At 39.3% G+C, this 23,939-nt stretch overlaps 1 protein-coding gene across 6 annotated transcripts in view; it reads right to left on the reverse strand.

Annotated features, from left to right (window-relative positions):
* Positions 1–23,939, reverse strand: part of CARMIL1 (capping protein regulator and myosin 1 linker 1) — a 198,264-nt gene that overhangs the window by 14,895 nt on the left and 159,430 nt on the right. For 4 of the 6 annotated variants that reach the window (XM_064506937.1, XM_064506940.1, XM_026115610.2 and 1 more), the window contains 5 exons: positions 13,271–13,288; positions 9,433–9,499; positions 8,924–9,120; positions 5,707–5,813; positions 3,589–4,021 (listed from right to left, as the gene is read on the reverse strand). In XM_064506937.1, coding sequence (XP_064363007.1) covers positions 3,589–4,021; positions 5,707–5,813; positions 8,924–9,120; positions 9,433–9,499; positions 13,271–13,288 — 822 coding nt within the window. The remainder of the gene's footprint in view (positions 1–3,588; positions 4,022–5,706; positions 5,814–8,923; positions 9,121–9,432; positions 9,500–13,270; positions 13,289–23,939) is intronic. The other 2 variants (XM_026115612.2, XM_026115611.2) reach the window with 1 other exon arrangement.

Consider the following 23,939-nt stretch of genomic DNA (forward strand, 5'->3'; position numbering starts at 1 on the left):
GATGAATTTAGAGGGAAAATGGTATTGTAAAGATAAGCATAAAGGAATAAAATGTCACTTTAATACGGTAAAGAAAAGAATGGAGATGCTGAACATCTGCCATTCCTGTATAAGAGCTGACAGGGTAACTCTGCTTCCCTACCTGTCCTCTGAGGATCAGTGCGCGCATTAAGGAGGATGCTATTAGAATGAACATTAAACTTCTTGTACTGTAAAACTACCCTGATACTGCTGTAACTGTATCACTTTAAGGGACTATACTCCTATAGTTTTTAAGTACAAAATCATCTGTAAATAAAAAACCACCTGTATGCAAACCATATTTATTTCTGGCCAAAAGCTGTATACAGCCAGTTCTAGAAATGCAAAGATTTGAACAGCTACAGTTGTTAGCTACTCTGACATTAAAAACAAGACAAACCCCCCACCTCCCAAGCTAGCAGGAGCATTATGCTTTGCACCAGTAGGCAAAGACTCCAGATTTGTTTCTATTCCTGTTTCTCGTCTGTCATCGACATTTTGGCTAAATTCTCACCTTTCCACCTCCTAAAATCACGTGTTTGCTTTTCCTTTCCTTTTCTTTTTCTTTCTTTCTTTTTTTTTTTTTTTAAGACAATCTTGGGTATATATATGCTCTTTTAACTGCTCTCCACTTACAGATTTTTTTTTTCACACCTTGGCAAAAATAACTTTGAGAACATAATTTAGCAACAATTTCCTCATGGAATGTGAATTCTCATGAACTTTCACCAAAATACTAATTTCAGTATGCAGATACTGAAGATATTGCCCATTACATCATGCAGATAAATCATGATTGGGATCTACTTTTAAAAGTAACATCTGCAAGGGAGGGAAATATTTCAGCTGGGTGCAATCAGAAGCAAATAAACAGTTACAAATGAGTTCTGCTGAAAGTATTTAAAAATTCACTCTGTAAACACTAGGTGGAGCTAAAAGATCTGTATACATATGCCTAGAGAAAACACTAATGTGTACGTATTTGTCCGCACCATTATGGCCAATTCACGCATCGTATACTAAGCAAAAGAAAACAAAAAAGATTTACCATCTTTCCATCTACTGTGCACCTGCTCCTCACTTGTAGCTGTAACAAGACTGCGGTAGGATATGAATGAAATAGTAAATTCCTTCTGGCTTTGTTTTCATGTAAAATAGCTCAGAATCTAGGCAGCCATCTGTACCTTAAAGGAAAACAAAATTTTCTATCCTACTAGGATCCTGATAAAACTTGAAGATATTAGGGAAGTCAGTGTCATACCCCTCCTAAAAAAATATAACAGCAGTGGGAAGCCTTCTTCTGCGGCTCACCCATCAGGATACCAAATTACTTACTTACTCGATTTTAAGAATATCATGAACGAAAGTAAAAAACTAAACTGTTCAAATATTGCAATCCAGAATGAGGTATGAGAAAAATTCTTCTGACCAACAGTTCAATTTTGTGAAGTCTGAGTGACATTAAAATGGAATAATTCAATGCACTGCTGTGTATAGGCTTCTATTTCAATTCAGTTTTCTTGTCACTCATTAAAAAAAAAGCACAGCCTATATTCACATTCCATAAATATCAACTTTGACAAAACCTAACAAAAAATAAGATCAATAATACTATTTTTTTTGAAAATTCCAAAACAAATATTAACTTCATAGCTTCTCCTTGTCATGTTTACATGCCAACAATTGAGAGGGAACAGGAAACTAATGATAAACCTGAAGGAAAACAGGTAACCTAATTTCCAAACTGAAAAAAGGAAAAGGTGAAAAACATCATGGAAACCATCTCCTGGATGATACTGGAAAAAGGCAACAGCTCTCCTTTTTGACAGATGAAATTCAGGTTTTCAATCAACACTATGAAAGCTAATCAACTGAAGGGGATAGGACTTTTACTCTCCCCACTTAAAAGAAAAAAAAGATTACACATGCTAATATTTCAACTGAAACATATCATTCCAGACCTGACTAATTTTAGATTACAAACGCTAAATACAATTTGGGTATTTTGCAGAGCACTAGGCACACAGTTTATGCAACTGTAAATATTTATATTATCTGGAGTAACTCAATATTTTATCAGTTACAGGCAGACTGTAATGCTTTTACTCACAATCATATAGCATATTACTTGAAAAGTTGGTCTCCTGGAAATCATTGCGACTCTTCACAGCAGCATTCAGCACCAATCAGAAAGGAGTGAACTGGTCATTTCTTTAGAAAAATCATTTTTAACCTGAGTGTCCCTTTAATAGTGGACTGCAGGGTTAATTTGAATCTGCTTATTACAAGACCCCAGTGTTTGCAGCAACACTTCAAACATCATGGCAGGCATTATAAAAACGTAGAGAAAGGCAAAAATGACATTTGAGTGCCTTGTTCAGTCACAGCAAGACAACTGTGCAATGTATTAAAGAAAGAAAAATGTATGGGAAAGCATGTAGATCTTTGTTGTAAGGTAGCATCTTCCAAACTATGGCGGGTAATGGCACAGAACAGATAGCATCTGAGTGACCTGCATGCTGAAGAGGAAGAGAAGAGGAATGAAAAAAGGCCAATCTTTTGGCAATTTTAGGACATGCTAACTACAGCTGGGAGGAAGGGAGGGGGAGAGAATGGTAAAGTTCAGGGAGGAAATGGATATTGAGCAAAATAGTTTGGGAGAAAATGCTTTGGAGCAACACAAGGATATCTCATCTTATGTTAAGTGCCTGAAGCAGGGTTCTTGCTCCATGTTACCACCTCAACAGAGGAGAAATTAGACAGGGAAGGGAATCTGAACAGATAATGTGAAACAGATTTTTTTTTTTTTAAACATATGGCTGATTTCTTTGAGTGTTAATATTTGAAATATAGAAATCAAAGGCATAAGAATGATTAGCTATGGTGCAAAAGAGCAGAGAAATAAAGGGGTGCAAAAAAAAGCATAAGCAGGATATCTGTAAACAGCATTTGGAAGCCAAACTCACTTCTCTGCATGGGATATACAATTTTAAACACAACACACACCACATCTCTCAAATTTGCTACATCACCTTCCAAAAGAGAGTAGTGTAGACATTAGCCAATGTAGTTAACTCTGCCAAACACGTGAGGGACCAGTGTGCAGGAGACACACAGTAAGAGGTCTTTCCTAGCTTTAATTTCTGCTAAACATGCTAGCATTACAAGTGAACAAACCACACATCATTTAGCATGGAGATGTCCAAATCGTGCTTGCTAGTGGCACAGAAGTCGCTCTGTAATACATGCAAACTATTACATGTCCTCTTCTATGCCTGTGTTGGCCTGACATCAAGCAGAAGCACTGGTGTCACCTGCTCCATATGAGGAGAAAGTGCCGGCTTGGGGGACATATCCTCCACGTGTGCAGCCCAGTCCTTCACCACGATGCTCATATTTGACCACTAGAGCAACAATTCTCTTGCAGTGACACTGTAATCCCTGGTGGAAAGCACGACTGATATATCAAGTGCCAGCCACCAGACCTTGTATCCCCTCCACCAAAGGGGCCTAGCTATTGCTTACTTTTCACAACAGCTCTAGAGAAATCAAACAAATTGCCTTCACCTTCTGGGCAGAGGCTGCTCTCTTCTCCTGCTTGGCTTTCATTTCTGCAAGAAGTCCGCTGCCCATCACCTGCACTCCGTACCTCCGGCCCCCTTGCGGGCTTCCTTTGCTGTCACCCCTCTCGGCCTTCACAGCATCATCTGGCTGTACCTCCTCGATTGAGTCTGGTGTCTTTAATTCCTCAGATCGCTCTGCACCACCATTCTGCTCTGCAGGTTTTACCTCCTTCTTACTTGCATCCACAGCTGGACTTTTCGCAGCAACCTTGGGCGAGGAGAGTTCCTCTGACACCAAGACAGTCTGAGGACGTTCAGATTTGGAGCCTCTTGATTTGATTAAGTTAAGAAAGCCACTCTTCCTAGAGTCCCTTTTCTTCTTCTCATCACCTGCTTCGCTGGGCTCACTGCTGTCTGAACTTTTTGTTGATGGTCTCCTAATAAAAGATACAGACATTTTAATCTCCTCTCTCTTGCCCTCCTCCCTCTGTTTTAAATAGTTCCAAAAGACTTCTCTTGGGCTAGCCTTTTGTATCATCCATATATCACCCTAGGCCCACTCATTAGCTGGTGTCTCTAAATTAAAAACAGGACAACTGGCACTAATCATACTGTCTTTAAGGACTACTGTGCTGGCCTTGCGCATGGTACAATGAAGACTGGCAGTCATTTCAGCTGCACTGGGTGCCTGGCTGCTTCCGACACCAGCTAGGTGTTGCTCTGCCCATGCACATACAATTTCAGACTGTTCGTTCTGTTTCCAGAGAGCGCCATCATTCATTTGTATCTGCCTATTATTAAAAGCAGGATAACTCTGACCAAGCACGTGACTTGCACAGCTTTTGAAGAACTCATCCTTTAGGGGCTCTGCAGTCAACAAGAAACCAGTTGCCTCAGTCACCTTCTCTTAGTAAGAAAGCTAGAGGGGTCACTTTTAAAGTGCAGGTGCTTATCCTCAGAGAGTAATCACCAATAAACATTTTCTACAGTCAGCTTAGAAGTAGAGTATCCATGCTTGAGAGGAAAGCGGAGGACACAACATGTCTGCATACGAGCATCCCAGCTAGGGAGAGAGCCCCCAGTGGAGCAACTGAAGACAGCTAATGGGAGCAAAGACCCCTGAGCCACACACATGGCCAGGGCTGTGCAGACAGGGACAGATGCAAGTTCACAGGGACATCTGAAGTGGGCGGCTGGCAGGCACCCAAGGGAAGTAGTATGCTAGCTCTCTGACCTTAACCCAGCTAATCCATTTTTCAAAGCTACCATGATTTTATCACTACATATAGTGTATCACACATGGCTTCACATGTCACCATAGATATTTATCACTCATACTGACTTTAAAACATTTATTTTTCCTGCCACAGCTATTTACCAGTTAACACCTACCATTTTACTTAACGGATGTCGCATACAGCACAGAAGAGGTCATTCTAAGTTGTCTGGAATTTGCTCTAGCTGTCTCATTTATTTATACAAATATTTGTGTGTGCACATGCAAACATGCATTAGTGCAAGAACATCTAGATGCCCGGTTCTGTAAGTACACAGTTACCTACCCAGCAATTGTATTAGCTGTTTTTTCCTCCTTCTACAAACCTGAAGGAGACATATCTTTCAGACAAACATACTGCTGAAATCTGGAGTACTACAAATTTGTCAAACAAGTCTTTAACAAGTATTTCTATATCAACATAAATCTACTGCCATTTATCACAATGCTGTTTGTGCCTGATACCAGTCCTTGGTAGAAACATCCATGTGTATCACTAGCACTGGAGAAGAGAGTATAAACTGAAGTAAAAACTGATGTACAGCTCTGCTTTAGCTCTAATGAGCTCCAGTGAAGGCTGGTACGAAGTCAAATGAATTATAAAAATACACACTAGTCAATAATCTGTTCCATATGGTATATTACAGCAGTTTATTTCAAAGCAGTAATTTTTAAGGGAGGGTAATCAAATTCACAGTATCCTAGACTACTAAAGGTATTTTCCAACTTTGACAACAACCATCCCGGGTATTGGGAACAGAATTCAACGACAACTTAGAAGTGCTACTTGCCCAGCTATGAGGATGGATTATTTTTTGATTTTTTCATTTTTACATTTAAACTTACTTCGAATCCATTTTTGTCACCTTCTTGGTGAAAAATTCATCCACACCTTCATCCACTCTGCCCATGAGGCCATTCTGTTCCCCTTCTTGATGCACTCCAGCAGACACCTGACAGAAGAAAAACTCTCTCTTGTATATAATAACCTAAGCATACTTGCTTAAATGATAATAATTAGGAGTTAAGAGATTATTCAAGTTGTGTGAGCCAAGCAAAGGTCAGTGCAGACAATGGAACCACTGCTGGAATTCCCCCTTTACAGCACCGCATAACTGGCCTGAGTATCTCAAACACAAAAAGTAACCCAAAATGCCACTGACAAACTGTATGCTGCAATGCATGAGGCCAGCAATCACATGCCATGGGCTTGTGAGAGCAGAGCACTTAGAAGAGAGAAAAGAAGTTAAGAAAACAGCTAAGTCTCAATAGGTGCATTTAGAGTGGACACCTGCACAGAAAGAATTTTTGACAGCTCTTGTTTCCCTGTTCAAAGAGAAAATTATATTCTGGATTTGGGGTTTAGAGATTTAGAAACCGAGCTCCAGCAGGCTAACAGCACCTTTTATAATTCATTCAATCCAGAACTTCCAAAACCAGAGAGGCCAAATATAGAAGAAGGTGTTTAACTTGAGGAAGCAAACATAGATTTTCACTGAGTGTCCAAAAACTAAAAACCCACTCCTTTTCTTTGATTTCAGTGTCTACATTTTGAATGTGGATGACTAAAGGCATCTAAAATAGGCTGAGTTAATAATACCTGCCAACCACAAAAGCATTGTAAAGATTAGTTGGCGACTCCACAGCCTCCTGAAGATGAAACACATGTTCCTGTACGTGACTGATGTGGAAAAGCTCTATTACCAGTAGACAGACTTCCTTCAACTTAAATGCTGTATAAAAACCTTTCAGATGACTACAGAGGACTTCACAAGACCCAGTCCGGTTGTATTCTTGGCAGTACTAATGATCAGGAATCAGTTTGCCACAAAATAGTAGGGTTCAAAATTTGAAACAATTTCAGTCAAGGAATATTCTAGTTGTTACCATAATTCAGAATAGCCCTAGCCTCTCTTTTCAGCTGGAATGTAGACTCTGTTCTAAAAAGGAGAATACATACTCGTAAAAGTCACTGTCAACATTAGACCTAGCCCCATTAAGCCAGACACATGAACTAATGTTTTGATGCATCTGTGAAACTTCCTAGTTGCCTGAACTTTGATAAAAGCCTACTATTTACTTTATTATCACAGCTAATAATTAATACTGTTATTGATACCTGCTGTAGCAATGTAATATTAGTCTGAAAAGTCAGTTTACCTGGTAAAAACCACATTGCTGCCAGTCAAACCGCACGTTTCCTATAAAAAGCAATTTTATTCTAAGAAGCCCAAACCTCTCACACTTTCACTTTTTTTTTCCCCTCCCCTCCAAAATATTTATTTAGCTAGAACTTCTGAAACTATGCAATAATTCACACACAGACATCTGTTGGTCAACAGCAGTGCTCATGGTCTCAGTGTAAACAGTCACCTTCTCAGTCAAAAATGGTCAATGTTGACATCAATAGAACTGAGAATCCATTTTCTATTGATGACAGAACTCTCCATAAATAAGAACAAACATTAAAGCTTCAAAGCCAAGTGTGTTTCCTAAAGGGGAAGTAATGCACGAATCCACCAGTCTAGTGCAGATGAGAAAAATCTACCTCAAATAAGAAAACTCTTTCCATCTGAAAAAGTAACAAGTTCCTAAAAATGTACTAAATGCAAACACAAATTCAGAGGACCTAATAAAGTCCTCAAGGCACAGAACATTCCTATAATGTTCCTATTCTAATTATTAGTGTTCAATGTTAATACCTGAGTCTGGCCTTTTTTGTGTTTTACTCTCCTAATGCTAAGAGTAAATAATGATACTAATAAAAATTCTGTATTGATGAGCGCTCCCGGTGTATTGCATTGCCACAGGAAATAACACTTGTCCTTTATAAGGAAACTTGTTTTTTTTTAATCTATTGAGCAAGGTATTTTATGTTCCCATTCCATGCCAAGTAACAGAGCACTTGCTTTCCCCTCTGCCAGCATCCTCCAACTTCCCAAGCCCTATGTAGATGGCACAGGATGCACTGAGTAAGTTCAGATGAGAGGCAAGTTTAGCAACTGGAAAAATACAAAGGTTCTGCAGGACAGCAAATTGGAAAAGTGAATACGGATGCGTTTCACATCAGTGTGAAGAACAGGCCACTCTTCTGATACTTCTACATTTCTCTGTTAGTGCAAGAGAATGAAAAGTTGACTTGAATATCCCATCTGTTTGAAGCTTCCTCAATATCTAAGTGATGCAAAAAGCACTCTACAACCTCACGTATCTTTTTCAGCATCAGGAAAAATCAAGGGTCCTCTCCTCTGACAATCCTAAGGCAGTAGGAAAGGCCATAGGAACTCATTTTTGGGCAGCAGGATTCAGAGCAGCAAGGTTTGCCCCTCGATAAGGGATATTTATCATATCAGCTCTGTTCTGTTAATAAGACACATCCCTGTAACTCCTCTGGATTTATCCTTACATACCCTATAGATATACCTCTGCAGAAATAAACTTTTATTGATGTGGAATACGAAGGAAATGGAACCGTGAAACCCCACACATGTATACTTGGGTTCACACCACTGCTTTTTGTAGACAGACAGTGCTCTGTTTTGCTTTTCTAAGGCAGGCTCTGGCATGAAAAGCAGATCTCTGACCATGCAGATTTGCTGGCCCAAACTCCATCTTTGGTTAAGGAGTTGTGGGAAGCTCGGTGTCACAGAGTAGCTCCTCTGAGAGCTGGTAGAAATAGGAATTCATGCCAAGCTACCAAGTCTTAATGCAGGCAGAAAAAAGGATTAAAGCATTATAAATCCTTGCAATGTAATTGCAAAATCTCATGATATTTTGTACATTTTCTCTGAGAGCTCCACATACCTCCAGAAACTGCCTCTATTAAAAAACAGTAGCAACTAAACAAAGTATAAAACATATCCTGGGTTTAGGCTGTGTCAAACAAGACAAAAAGCTTGTAATGGGGGTTGCACACAGACACATGAATACCAGCATAAAAATTAAGAAGTTGCTTTTAGCTTTTAACACTTTAGCATTCATCCTCATTACTTTGCAAGAACTGATTCATGGCAAAAAGCAACCAACAGACGACATCACCAAAAATATTTTAATGTAGACTCACTGCTGCTTGGCTGGGCTGCTGCTTTTTATTCCTTTTGGGCCTTAATTTTGTAAAGTGTTCTAGTTTTCTCCCTTCTTCTGATGGCAGCTCTGAAATGAATCCAGAAGTTCGCTTGTCTGGCCTGCTGGAAGGAAATGGTGGGTCTTCTATATGGATAGGTACTTCTTCCAGTGCTTTATCTAGATCAAATTCCATTTCTAAGAGAAATCAAAACTTTCTAATTAGACTTAATGATGCTATTTAAAACAAAAGGCAATGCCATTCCTCTCTTTTGTAGTAAACCATTATAAACACATTCAGAGAATGTGCTAAGCCACAACACGTTTGTGAGCAGAACATAGTGAACACATAATTACTACCAAACACACGAAGATTCACAAAACAAAGCAAGCAATTTGGGCCTCAAATGCAATCCAGAGGGAGCAAAAGTCTTCTGTGCTTTTGAATAAAGAATTTCCCCCCAAAATCCAAATGTAGCAAAGAGGTTTTAACAAATTTATCTCACTTACCAAAAGCTCTAGACACAGGCCGAAGCATTCTACTGTGGATGCTTTTCCTCTTGGATTTAGGAGTCATCTATCAAGATAAAATAAAGTACTTCAGTGGGCAGAAGAAACAACAAAGAACACTTTTTCCTTCTATCCAACAAATCAGTTTGCCAAGCCCATGCACTGTTTTAAGATCTGTTTGGGTTTAATGACAGGAAGGAATGGGTTTTTTTCCTCCCTTTTTCAAATATGCAGAATTTTTTCTAAACTGACATTTTGTTGAACTGACTTTAAAACTGAACCAGGGAGCTTTTCTTCTCCCCATTGAAACCTTAAGCTGTAAACAGGGCTATCATTTGAATTTTACAAGCATTTACTCATTGACTCCCAACTGTAGAACAAGGTTAATATTAAAACCTCACCTTTACCATGAGGCAGGGAAAATTTAAACAATTATTGTGCCCAATATCGCACAGTTAATGACAATACCCACAATAGTTTCCCCTTGTTCTGGCTGTTATTTTCAATACAAGATATACTTCCTCAGTTCATTTATTAGTGATATACTAACGGGAATGACTAAAATTCAGGCAACTAAGCCTCTGGACACCACCACACAGCTCACCAAGCCTCTCCAGGAAAATGTAATCTTGGAACGCACAAATTTTCTCCAAAAAGCAAAAATACCCTGCCAGTGTTATCAGTATCTCCAGCAATCACGTGACTCCCCTGGTCTTTAGATATACTGAAAAAAGGTGGAAAGTTACCTTGGCACACATTCAGTGTATTTACTGAAAAAGTTACGTGCTGCTATTCTTTTCATCTTCACATTCCCAGAAAAGGACGTGTGTTGCCTTAAGGACACAAATACCAGACATAATACCCTGTTTTGGTATTTTTGAAAGAAAGCTGCCCTTACTTTCTTGCTTGAAAGTTTGCACAGCAGGACAGACTTTTTTGTTACAGAAAATGCATGTGTCAACAATTCTGAACTTCTTAACACAGTTTAGCGTGGTAAGACTTTTAAACAAAAGGCTAAGCCGCATGCTTTCTAAAGAGTTAATTTAAAATGACTCAGCTCCTGCAAAGATGGGCTTCCTTGGGGTATTCAGAGTCATATCTGCTTGTTTTAGTGACATCCATGTACTTCCATTTGCTTTCTAGTGCTACCAGCACCATAATGGCTTTAAATGCAGAGTGTGAGTCAGCAAGCTGGATTTTCTTATGGCTCATGACTCATTAACAGAATTGTTAATCAAGTCTATTATCATCATGTTATATGATCCAGAAAAGAGAGTTTGGCCTTTAAACTTCAGATATACCATGCCTTCTTCATTTAAGCATTTACCGGTTTTTATTTATGGAAAGTTCAATGCACACATTTATATGTAGTCAATTTACCTCCCCATCTGAAGCAGTTAGGAAGATTATGTCACTATACAGATGCTCAGAGTTAGGACACATTTTCATAACAGGAAAGGTGTTACCTGTCTTCTCAAGATCAAGAAAGGGCTGCTAGACTACACAGTGATAGCACTGTCTGGGCAAGAGAGCTCTGTTTTTTCCCAGTGATGCTCATGGCAATAAAAAAAAAAAAAAAAAAAACCTTCAGCTGGTGCAGGTTCCAGTCCCACATTTGACAAGCATCAGTAAATGACAGAACAGCTACATTCATCCAAACCTGAAACAGCTGAAGGCATTTGAGTCTCATAATGAAAAGTTGAAGCAGCTCAGCACTTGAGCTGGGACAGCAATTAGAGTCACAATCAGTAGTCCCTTGGTTATATTTCCAGTTGCAGCCAATTTCCCATGTTAACGTATAACTTGCATGCATTTTGTCTCTGCTTGCTGCTCTTTCTGGTGGTGTGACTGGAAATTACATCTAGCAGGCTGATGCAGCAGTTCACACACTGAAGAAGATCAGAAAGGAAGAAAGGAAAGAAGGTTGGCAGGAGACTTCCGATAGCCCATCGGCTTCACAGCCACAGCTACAGCTGGCATCCAGATCGCTCTTGCAGGGACACAGGCAAGCTGAGAGAGCTGCCCAGGCCCAGAGCACCAATGCAGAATAGCACAGGGCATGTCCTGAGATTCTTGTGCAGTAACTTAAACATTTCAAGATGTCCCTGACCGCCAGGAACAGGGTGATTTGATCTTCCTTGCCAGATTAAAAAAATGCCCCGATCACCCTGCAGAGCTTGTGCTGAAGACCGTAAGTCAATCTCGAAATCATTGCTATGACTTCTGGTCATCTTGGCATGATCCCTCAGCTGCTTGGTTGCTGGGGATAAAGGCAGAAGGACAGAGATGCCTCTCTTTTGCTTGAACAGCATGAATAACAGCTATCCACACACTTCTATTCAAAAACCTTCTGTTCTCTAGCCTGTTTAGGAAGCATGCAGATGAAAGGCTTCTTGCCAAGTGAGCTTTCTAGATCATATGCAGAGCAAAATGGGTCAAAGCATTAATTTAAATATGCCAGTGTGCTCTTTCCACAAAATATTACAGACTTAATCTCAGCTTAATATCTCAATCACTGTGTCATATTCTACAGCAGCATTCTACTGTCAATCTCCCCCTCTTTGATTTCACGTAATCTACCACATCTTCCAGGGACTTTCCAGTAGAGCAGACCATTTCCAGAACTTTTTCCTTGTTTGTCCTACTTCTTCCTGATTACACTGCGGGATGCTTGGCAGAACAGAGAAAAAAGATTAACTGCATACCTATTCCTTGAGAGACCCTCTTGGGAGTCTGCATGAACTTGCACCAGTGTCTTCTTTGAAGATGGCTCTGTGAAAGTATCCCTGAGCAGTACATGGGAGCCAGCAAATCTCTGCCACATTCCCCAGTAAATGCCTTTTTATGGTTAATGTGTCCAAGTTACCTTTAAACCCCCAGGTTCTCTTCCTATGTTCTTAAATTATCTTAAACTTTTCCAGATTCCTGTCTTCTGACTCCTGTCCTCAGAAAACTATCTGAGCTCTCTTAACTTATATTACCAAATGTGGGAAAACACTAGTATCTTGGAAATTAACAACAACAATCCAAATCACATTTTAAACACTTAAAGCTTTGCTTTGAGTGTTAGAAAACAATGTGCCCTTAACAGCAGTCTTATACAGTTTACATTCCTTGATTATACCAATAACTGAAATAACTCTCCATGCTCAGGAATATACTCATTTCAATGTCTCCCTCCTTCAGAATCATTTCTATTTAATCCTATTAGATGTATGGATGCTCCAGGATCCTCCTGTCATTTCTGTTTGAAAATTTTAAACAAACTGACAAACAACTTCCCCCTCCTTCTTGAAACTCAGCTCCTCAACTCATCTCCCCTCAACCCTCCTTCCTCTAAGACTACATATGGCTTTTCTGCTTCATAAACAAATTAAAGGTGACAGTGCAAAAAGGTAATTGAGAGCAGCATTCAAAAATTCAAAGTGATTCAACTAGACAAAGAAAACCCACCTGACCATACTGAGATAACCTGTGACATCTCTTCCACCTAAAACTTACCATGGCAAGAAAATCCTAGCTAATGGTTATTTATAGGCTATTGTTTCATTAAGCTGGATGAGGCTTGAATATAAAAACAAATCAACAGATTTTCTTTCTGAGCAGTAACATCTGTGCTTATATCTCTGACATCAGCACTCTGCTTTGGTTGGTCTTAAAGCCGAAACCTTCTTGTAAAATCCAATCTCGTCCCTCAACTGCTGTCTATTTCATTCAGCAACTGCAGATGGATGACACTACAGTCTCCCAGGAGACTAACCAGGCAGTATAGAAGCAAATGGAGCACAAAAATGTAAACAAGTAGGCCAGAATCAGCAGAGCTAAAAAAAATACTTACACTTGTACAGCAGAGAGTCTCCATGCAGCAAAAAAAGAAAGAAAAAAGAATATGAATGGGGGAAGACAAAGCAACAGCAGTTCTTAGGAAAGGAGGCAAAACCAGAAGTCACCAAAATAAAGAAAACTAAAGCCAAAACACTTAAAAGTCTTAGCGGGAAAGGTGACATGCAAGATGGGTAAGAATCCCTTGCATTTGGAGGTGCTATACAGTTTGTGTCTCCAGAGGATAATCGGAGGAGGATGTGCTCTCTCTTCCTTTATCTACACTGAGACAAATTCAGATTTTCAGATATTCTTTTCTGGTACATGGTGCTTGCCACTAGTGCCAACACCTGTCCTCTCACTGTACTATGGCTTTTCATTTCGCTGGCATCAGTGGTGAGAGAAAACTGCAACTCTGGTATTTCCAACTCTGAAGGAGGCTTTTGAATTAAAAAATCTGTAGTTTGTTGTGGAAAGCAGGAGAGCCTGGAGAACAAAACAAAGCTTCTCTTGAAACACTGAAAAGGGATGCAGGTCAGTTCTCCTCACCATTAAATAAACCTATTAATAAAGAGATTCGAAGCAACAGTATTTCTCCGTTCCATAAGAAGGTTTAGAGGCACAGGCCTTTCAGGCCCTTTTGGCACATCAGAACCATGCTATTCCGTTAATAAAGCCAGACCTTTGCTTTCCCCTTCAAAAATTAATAAAAGAAGGCAGAGTCATCCTATGAAATGAAACAATTCCATATTCTCTCTCTTGGGTGGCAGATTACTCACGCAATCATACTCTTCCTCAATTTAGAATAAGAAAAGAAGTGGAGTATTTGAAACAGCTGTGCCTTCAAGCTGAGTGAGAACTGCTATTGTAACAACACTGCAGATATTGGCACAGTGTTTGTGGTAGAAGTGAATGCAGTTGAGGTCTGATTTAAACTCCTTTGCAAGGAAATGCTGCTTTTTAAATGGATATTGTACTGACTTTCAATGTTTTCAGCGCTGAAAACAATCTCCTTCGTAACATGAAGTTCATCATTTAACTGTTGAGGGGATATTAAGGTCAGTTATCCACAGTTTTGATACTTAAAACAATACTAATCCACTTATCACAGTTCATACTTTTGAACTTAACTGCAGCTCAAAGTCTTGAGGACAGGAGGGCACTTGAAGGACAAGAACAGCATTTCTTTTATACAGCTGCAGTATTTCCCTACTTGCCTTGGGGTTCTTATTTTCTTTCACTGCCAGTAACTTATGCAGGAGTTCTCAGGCAAACCTCCCCATTACTCCCATTTTGTATGCTATCCACACCCCCGCCCCCATGCACCCCATTTTCCTGACAGAATCCACCTTCTCTTTCCTCCTCTTGTCCACCAACTATACTGCCATTCACCAGGGCTATTCTGAGACTGGATGGGGAGATTACAGATTCCATTGGGAAACACCTATAAAACAAAAACCATCTTAAATATGTCTCCAGCACTTTGCAACCAATCTGTGAAGAGTTTCTCTTTCAGACAGTGTTACTGGGAGTACCCCAGAGTGTTCTCTATAGTCAATACATAGGCAATGAAGTTATTTACATTACGCAAGCAGCTGGAGATGAGATCGGGACCAAAGTGCAAAGCACTACACATAACAAAAAACAATCCGAGGTTCCAGGGAGTTTACAGTCTAAGCTCCTGCTCCAGCGAGGGCTTATACAAGTTCCTACCTTGCACATCCCAGTGATCCCACTTAAGCGAGTTAGACTACTGCTGCTTAAAGCTGCTTAGAAGTTAAAAGATGTTAAACAGCTTGGTGGGAGCATGAAGGGAGAAGAGGGAGGAACACAGTAAGGAAAAGTGAGAAGCACTGTTATGCAGCAGACAGGGAATCAAAGCAAAGCCAAGGCCACGCGACTTGCCTGAAGTCACCTAGGAACCTGACTGCACTGCAGGGAACCTAATCCCAGGCTACAGGCTCCTGAAGTGCCACAGCCCACCGGGCCATCCAGCCCTTTCCTTAGCTCTCAGCATAATTACCAAAGAAAGCAATCTAGAGTACATGGGGCAATGTTAAAGATGGAGCACCAACTCACAGCCAAAAATCCTAATGTAATTCAACCCAAACAAGACCAGAAATAGGACCAGGTAATAATAACGTGCTATCTTAGAACGCACTACCAGAAAAAATATTTTCAAAGACATTTAAACAAGCATTAAATTAATTCAGATACATGGATTTCACAAGGTCTATCTTTGTAACCAGTATAAGAAAATGAAGTATTACCAAAAGTCTTGCTGTTTTCTAATACCCTAAAGAATCCTGACCTGTAAATCTGCAGTGTCACTATTTCAGTCAATCACCATTTCCCACACTTTATCTACTCTCAAAAGTACCTTTGTCAGAGATGTCACACATCAGTTGTGTCATTAAAATAAATAAATAAATTAATTAAAATTGTAGGTATTCTTTAGAAACAGAGCAGGAAGATGACCAACTTTGCTTTTTTCCATCTGAATCTTTAGTCACTTGGGTGTCTCACCACCTGTATAAAAAGCCCTAGAAGCTAGACATAAGAGTTCCTACCGCTAGCTTCAACTACTGAAGATTTTATATTGTGATTTCCAGGGGAAAATCCTCAGCATAGCTTGTCAAAATCTAGCTATGCATTTCCCACCAACAATGGTGTCCTGAATCACTATCCTTATAATCTACCCCTAGGGTACCATTATCCCTGGAAAGTTAAATGGAATGCTAAAATACATGACAGCCAAATATTTTATAGAAGACAACAGTAAAACTATGAATGCACTGTTTAGAAACCAAGGCCAATCTGTGACGGCTGCTGCCTGTTGACACAGCTTCTCCTGAATGCAATGCTATGGCACTTTTATATCAGCAGAGGATCTAACTCCAGTCTTTTATTTCACACTTCTGTCACCTATATGGAAGTACAATATGCATATATTATAGATAAATATGGCATATAAATAACCCATATATGAATGTAAAGAATATATTTGTTTATTCCCTTCCCCTTACCCAAGAGTTGAATTTGTAAAGAAAACGCTGCAGTTCAGAATCAATTTAATTACTCCCATCTAAACCAATCTGACATTTAGAATTACTTTGCACAGCAACATCTTCCAAAAGAGGAGCAGTAGCTCAGTAAGATAAACTTAATAGATTTGCCCTTGAGCATTCATTTCATTTTGCTAGCCAAGAAACCTTTGCTTTTCTGCTTGCTGAGATGTGGTTGATGGACTCTGATATTTTCACCAAGAATTTCTGTGCATTCTTTTAATTAATAATTCTGTGCCTGCATCTTTCAAGTCATGTAAAATTCCTGCTAATAAACAGCACACATAGAAATATCTAAAGCTTTTATCTTGAAAAGTTAAAAAAGCTGCATGAATTAAACTGAACAGTTCCTAAACTACTAAATATAAACTGAATCTTATATTTTATGTCCTGAACGCCTATCTTGCAAGGAACTCTGCTTGCAACTGATCTCACCTACAAGAGAAGAAACAATTCTCAGTATCATCAGTCCTGTTTTCTAGTTGCTCAGAAAGAGCCTAAGAGCATCTTCTACAGCAGTTGCTCATTAAAGCAAAGAGGATGGTTTCAACTAATTTATTGTACTTTAAAATTAAGCACAGAGCTGGGAGCTGCTGCAGGTCAGATGGCACACATTATCTCTTTAAGCCATCACAAGCTGCTTGCTTGTGATTGTTCATTACATTCAATTGGTAAATGCTGATGTAAAATTTATTTGGTTCATGACCTAAAACTTCCATATAGTAAGAAGAAAAAAACTCTTAAACTTGCCAAATACGGAGAGGCGGCTCAGGCAATTCTTTAAAGACAGCCATCAACTTTATGTATTAAGTGCTCCCGCCAATAACATGATTAAAACAGGTTTGCTATGAGGTACTTCTGAACTGAAACTGTTGCACCTGGCTGCCTTACAGCCCTTCGGGTCTGAGAACCAACACAATTTCTGCACCCCTCCTGCCTTTCTATATGCTTAAGTCAACAGCTACCAAAAGGATACACAGTCTACCCAAGCAAAACACATTAGTCGTCTTCTTGCCATCCCTAGATCCTTTTGGAGCAGACTGTGCATCAGTTTTGCTTGCACAGCAGCAGTGACATGTCAGAGGAGAAGCACTAAAGGGAGGCTCATCGCAATAAATCAGAGGCAGATTACCCAGGACAGGGAAGTGGACTAGCAGCCTCTCTGTTCAGAATTTTGACAGGGATTTTTACCCTTGAAAACTCAGGCCCTACTTGAGCTGCTGCTCTTTGCTCACTGGATTTTCTCTCAGTTACCTCCCCACCGTGCAATCTTTACACCCCTCAGCCACTTTTGAGATATATTTTTTAAATTCAAACATAAAAAAATTCCTTCTGAATTTTAAGTCTTGTCATAGGAACTACTGTATCAAGGTTTCTTCCTATTAAAAAAAGGGAACTAGCAAATGTTTCAAGACCCTGTATGGAAAACAGAAATATTTGAGTAGACAAGCACTTGGTTTTGGAACTCCTTACCAGCTTTGATATCCACTTAATACAAGACAGAGAAAACAAAATGAGTAGCTGCCTTGCATTAAAGAATAGTTGTAATTTAAATATTTTACACTGATGGTTAAGATTCATATTCCAACACCACACTTAAATGCATAAATAATTTAAAGTATGTGAACACAGTTCAATTTGCTGCACAGGTGTCTGTGTCTACTATTTCATTAGCCCTCATCCTGCAATATGGGAAATAATCAGAGCTCTGGGCATGATTTCACAGGGACAATAATTAAGATCATATGACCAGACTGGAAGCAAGTACAGGCCTAGGAACCGTTCAAGTCTCTCTTGTACTTTATTCTGAATTAAACGGGGCTTGGTCCCTGCTACTCAGCATGACGCAATGCACAGCATTCCCTGCTTAAGACTGTCTTCTCTAAAACAAACTGATAGATAGCGTCAATCATAATTAGCCACGACAAGATGGCCAAACTCTAAGGCTGCTTTCTATAGTGCTACTATGTATGTGTAATGCATGATTTGAATGATGCAGATTGGTCAGACAGTTATGGGGCAATACATGAGCCCTGGAGAGACAGAAACACCATGAAGAAGGGAAGATTTCCACCCTCCAGAACAGAACTCCTCATGTGTAAGTGAGGAATTAAAAGATGGCTAGTAGCAAAACCCTGGATTCTGCAATCACTCTTAACGTAGAGGCACAACCTTCTCCTGGAATATCTAAATACCACAGTATTGGAAATGACCTACAGCTAAAATTTACAAGATAAAAAGATGTTCTGATCAGCTTTGAATGAAACTACCTTGATTTTTCAAACACTTTGTCTTTCCATTCTATTCATTCTTTTTAGTTTTCTTTAGTATTTACTTATGTGCAGTTTTTCTCCCCTAGCTTATGTGCTTTTGGTTTCAGATCAGTATTCCAATCCTGTTTCTCCTGACCTCACAAATTCATAGCAATTTGATCTTTATGCACATGAACTAAGATTTTACACTGCAGAGATATACCCACCATTTTGGAAGGAGGCTTTAGCTGACCTGAATAACAGCAGAAAAAAGTATCTTTAAGTTTTCCTCTAGTCTGAGAGAAAGATGTTTTGAGACAAAATGTGATTTATGAATACGATTATGTGATGCAGTTGTCTGTGATGGCAGGGATAAGATGTGATGACTCAGAAACTGTCTTCTAGCATTTTGGCATTATGTACACTGCTTTTTTTTCTTTTCTAAGTTCTGATTCCAGTAATCTAAATCTCCCTTCCCATGACAAAACATAGGTGAGTTTAATAGCACTCTATAACTGCTGGTCTTAATACAGACTTTTCTCCCTTGTCCTGTGCAATACTATTCTTTACCAATGCAATATGAGTTATTGATTTTTCACAGCAAACCCCCGCAAGCCTCCTGTTCTTCTAGCTGGAGAGAGAACCATAAAGTACTCTGAATAAGACAGAATTCCGCAAGTGCTGTTTTAAGTAGGCTTTCCAGATTTCAGCATCAACGAGACTGCCCCATACAGCACAGATACGTAACCTGGGCCAAGTTATTCAATTAAGACACTAGAGGAACTAAAAAGCAGTAGAAAGGACCATGCAGCCTATACAGAAAACTCCTCAAGCACTTGAAAAGGTCAGTCTGCCAAATATTAATTGAATCAAGAGGTGTTAAGGCTGCACTATTAGAGGTTATTCTCCTCACACTGTTTGCTATCATCCCTCTGCCAAAGGTTGCCAAGTCTGGACTCTGCCAGAGAACTCCAAAGGAGCGCTTGCTAATCTGCCTTGAGAAATAACGAGGGGATTATTTTAAACATAGGTCATGAAAAGAGGAATTCTGGATCTATTTGTGCTGAATAAAGATGGCACTGACCTCACAGCTCAGCTGATGGAAGGGAACATGCAAGTTCTCCCTAACCCAGCCTGGGCAAAGGGGCTTCATTACTTTGTCCTCACACCCTGGTAATGTTACCTGAGATAGGTAGGTGAGTACTTGGATGATCCCTTCCTTCTGGCAGTACAGGTGAGTGCTGTCTGGCAGGGGAAGCAAATCCAGCTAGGGATACTAACCTCTCTTGTTAAATCAGTTAAACTGGATGAGTATCCATCAGCAGGCTAAAGCCTGCAACAGATGGTTGGTTTAGTTTGCCAAGACCAATGGATAGTTGGCCTAGATGCCTCTGCCTATAAGGCATGTACACGTTGACTGGTAGAACAGCAGATGGTGGGAGTGAGCAGCCAGGGCGGCACTATCTTCACACTGTAAAGCTAAATGCAGAAGACCTTTCTGTCAGCCACAGACCAACTTCTTAGCAGTAAACACCATCTTAAAACCACCACAGGGAAGTTAAACTCCCAAGACGAGTGTTTCAGTGAGTGATTTGTTGCTGAACTCTTCTTTCAGTATGACTTTTTCATGATACTTGAAGTAAAATGATGTAAAGTCAGGATCAATACGACAGCTACTGACACAAAAGACACAACTACACATCCTTCCCAAACACACCGCCTATACAAATCTGGGCCTCTTAATGAAAAAGAAAGCATCAATATTATGAGAAGATAAGTTCATGATACAGAAGTGCCACAATGCAAAAAGAATACCCAACAGCTGCACTTCATGACTCTCACTTTAACTTGAGAAAACAGTCTCCAGTTCTATTATTTTATTTATAACCAAGTGCACAGTGCTGTTACTAGAAGCAGTTTATTACACTCTGCATTTGTTTCACTTTATGCCAATGATGCACCCTAAATTATGAGGAACAGCTCTGGACTCTGACTCAGAAATCTGAGTTGGTTTAAGAAAAAACACACTATGTATCAGTTATCAATCACCTCCTCCCACTCAAAGAGATCAAGATGACCACATTGAAAGCCAGGTTTCTTTTAAAGTGTTTCAGCTGGTAATATAAAACCTCTCATGACCCTGAAAATACTGTAGGCTATATATGTAACAGGCATTGAATAACCACTGATAAGGACCTTGAAGGTATCGAGGACACTGTAAAATTAGGTACAAAGGGACCCAGGAAAAGATAATGCTCCTGTAACAAATATGCACAATTAACATCAATATAACTGTAATTCTAATGGTTATGCTAACATATAGCCACACAACCTGCAAATGAACAAGATATTCACAAGATTGTGCAAAACTACTGGTTCGATACCAGCTCCCTTTGTCTCTTACTTTCTCAGATGTGGCACTGTATGCTTAGGGAAGGGCTTGGGGACCAAGATGCTTAGATTGCACAGTGGGACTCCCAGTGATGTTTTCATATGCTGTCCTAATGCTGGGGGAGTCAGAAATATTATTAGTCTTCTATCTAAGTGGATTTGTTGACAGACTTGTGATGGAGCCTTTTCAGAAGCCAAGACAACTCTTATATACCATTATATCAATTTCTAGCTTCCCACAGAGCACTGTATTTCCAATACTTTCACTCCTGCTAATGTACATAAGAAAGAAATTGAAGTGTCACAGTCAATTTAATCTGTCATTCATCCAGGCTGCTGTCTTTGCAATTACCATCAGCTGCTTGTTCCTGCCTCAGGATTTGTTTTGTGAGCTCAACTGGAGGACTAGTCAGTTAGTAAACTAACCTGGAAAGAAATCCTCTATAAAAAAACTTAAGTTTGCAGCTGGATCAATTCCTGCACACAATTTGTAGCATGGCTGCATGAACGCCAGTGCAAATGTGAGGGTGTGGACATGAAAGAGGAGCTGAGTATAGCGGAAAGTTAAGTGCTCTTTTCAGCACAAGCAATAATTTATGCTGGATTAAGCTGGTCACAGCTTCATATCTAATTCAGGAAAACATAAAGAATCTAACAGTAACAGGGGCTTTATTGCAGCAGGCTGTGCACAGAAGCCCTTTATCCAAAAAACTGAGTATCTACACCTGAGACAGTTCTGCTGCAGGTGAACAGGGAGCAACAAGAATGTGATGTGGTAGTAGGTCAAGGCACACTGGAGATTATCTGTTTTGGTTTTTCTTCCTACAATATCAGAACACATGTGTGCATGTGTCTTTAACATGATTTTCTCCTTTCTCCAGTCAGCACAACTGAAGGGTTTGTGCTGTTTTAAATCAAACTTGTTTTGGATTGTGGGGGGAATTTTTAGCTGGTGGTTTTTGAGTTTTCTTTAAAGAAAGAATTATAGCATGGTGAGAAAATTTTCTCATTTTTCTCTGAAAACACTGATATCCTTACATCTTGTCTTTCAGAACCTGTAGGTTCATAGGTCTGCATGTGGATACTGGTCTAACATGCTAAATCTCGACAATAGCTTGTTAGTACATTCCAAGAAAAAAAAATATATGTCACCTCTCTATAGGTGTTCTGTTACTTCTCCAAATTATCTTTTCACTGTACAGGTGACATCTATTGTTCCTTAAAGACAGTTTATGGGAATTTTTTTTAACCTTTCCTCATAGAACCCCCTCAGTGATTAAAATTAGAAACAGATGAGAAACGGTGAAGTTTCAAATATTCATCACAGCCATTCTTTATTAACTGCAAGCATTTTTGCAAACAACTAATCTACCATCCAAGCATTTCAGTCTTATACTGAATGCTTTAAGGAAGATTTATAAGCAGACTTGTGTATTACAACCTGCAATTCCTTTACATTTTTTCAGACAATTTCCTATCATATCTCTTCATAATGCAAATAAACTGGCTGCTGCTTTGCTCTAAAAACAGTACTTGCCTTGGCTGTATGCTTGTTACTAATGACAGCAATACTAATATATTGCTGGAAGGTATATTTTAAAGATGATGAATACACAGATTTCTAGTAAAGAAACTATTTCACTCAAAAAACTTTTCTTCAAATAATGGCTCATCTTTGTTGATCTTCTTTCAGTATTCCAGAAGCCAAACAAACATTCAAATACCTAAAAGAATGCTTTAAAATAAAACTGTTAAATATTATCTAAAAAAGATGTTCCATTATGTTTTGGTGGGGAACTAAACATAATCTAAAATCTCTTACTTGTGCAGAGAACTAATGGCTATGAAAGAACAAAGCACAATTAGTAGCATTACACAAAAATAAATCAGTTAATACCTACCTATACAATTACACATAACAAGATACGTGATATTCTATCTCAGTAAATCGGGTGATTTATTTAAAGCTGGTTTTAAAATGCATGCATTAGTTGAAAATGTATTATTCTTGTCACATACCCACAGAAAATCTAGGAAAACTATATTGTTTTATGAAGCTAATTCATGATTTAGTCTAAGCTTTGAAAAGCAGCCTACACCTTTCCCTTTAATCTGAGAACAGCAAGTAGTTTTTTGCATAAAGACTTCTTACTTACACATAGCTTTCATGTAAAGACTTAACTGCAATCACCACAGCTCTAATTAAAGGAGGACAACTAAGACAGCTATAGATTAGGGAAGCATCAATTTACCGTAGTGCAGCTCAGGGAGATCCAAAACTCTCAGGTCAATAATGTTCCAGCTATCATGTCCTACCCCGCACCACTCAATCACTCCCAGTGTTTTCAGCAGTCCTTTAATACACTGGCAAATTCAGGTACGGCTGACAAATCATTCATATTAGGGGCTCTCTGGCCACAGTTAAAGGCTGGATGGGAACCAAATCCTATTAGTTTCAGCTGCACAGTTACTGTACAGAATTTAATACGTCCTAATTCTCACAAGCAAAAATAGTAGAAAACATTTAGAAATCTCTTTTTAGAGGTGTATTTTAAAGGCACATTCCTGATATTCCGTTCTGTCTCATCAGTTTATACATATGAAACTCAGAAGTGGATGGCAACTCTCCTTGCTCATCCTTGCTGAAATGGCAATCCCCCCCAGCCACAGCCGCTCTGTCCCCACTTTGTGGGCAGCCTTTGCAACAGAGCAGGATGTGCTCGTTTGCTTTATCAGCATCACTTGAAGCTTCAGACTGGTATTCTGGCAGTCCAGGTTTTCTAAACAAACCTTCCTTGTCTTCCAATTTGAGTCAGTATGTAAGAGTAAATAACTCACAAACATTTTATTCCAAATACATCTACCTTGCTCCTAATCATTCACCTAGCACCTTTCAATGCTATATATTCTCTTTGTAACCATAAGGTAAGACAAAAGTCAAAACTGAACCTAGAACCAGATTTTCCCCAAATTGCTC

Source organism: Dromaius novaehollandiae, chromosome 2 (assembly GCF_036370855.1).
Source record: "Dromaius novaehollandiae isolate bDroNov1 chromosome 2, bDroNov1.hap1, whole genome shotgun sequence".
In the NCBI taxonomy this organism is placed as follows: domain Eukaryota; kingdom Metazoa; phylum Chordata; class Aves; order Casuariiformes; family Dromaiidae; genus Dromaius; species Dromaius novaehollandiae.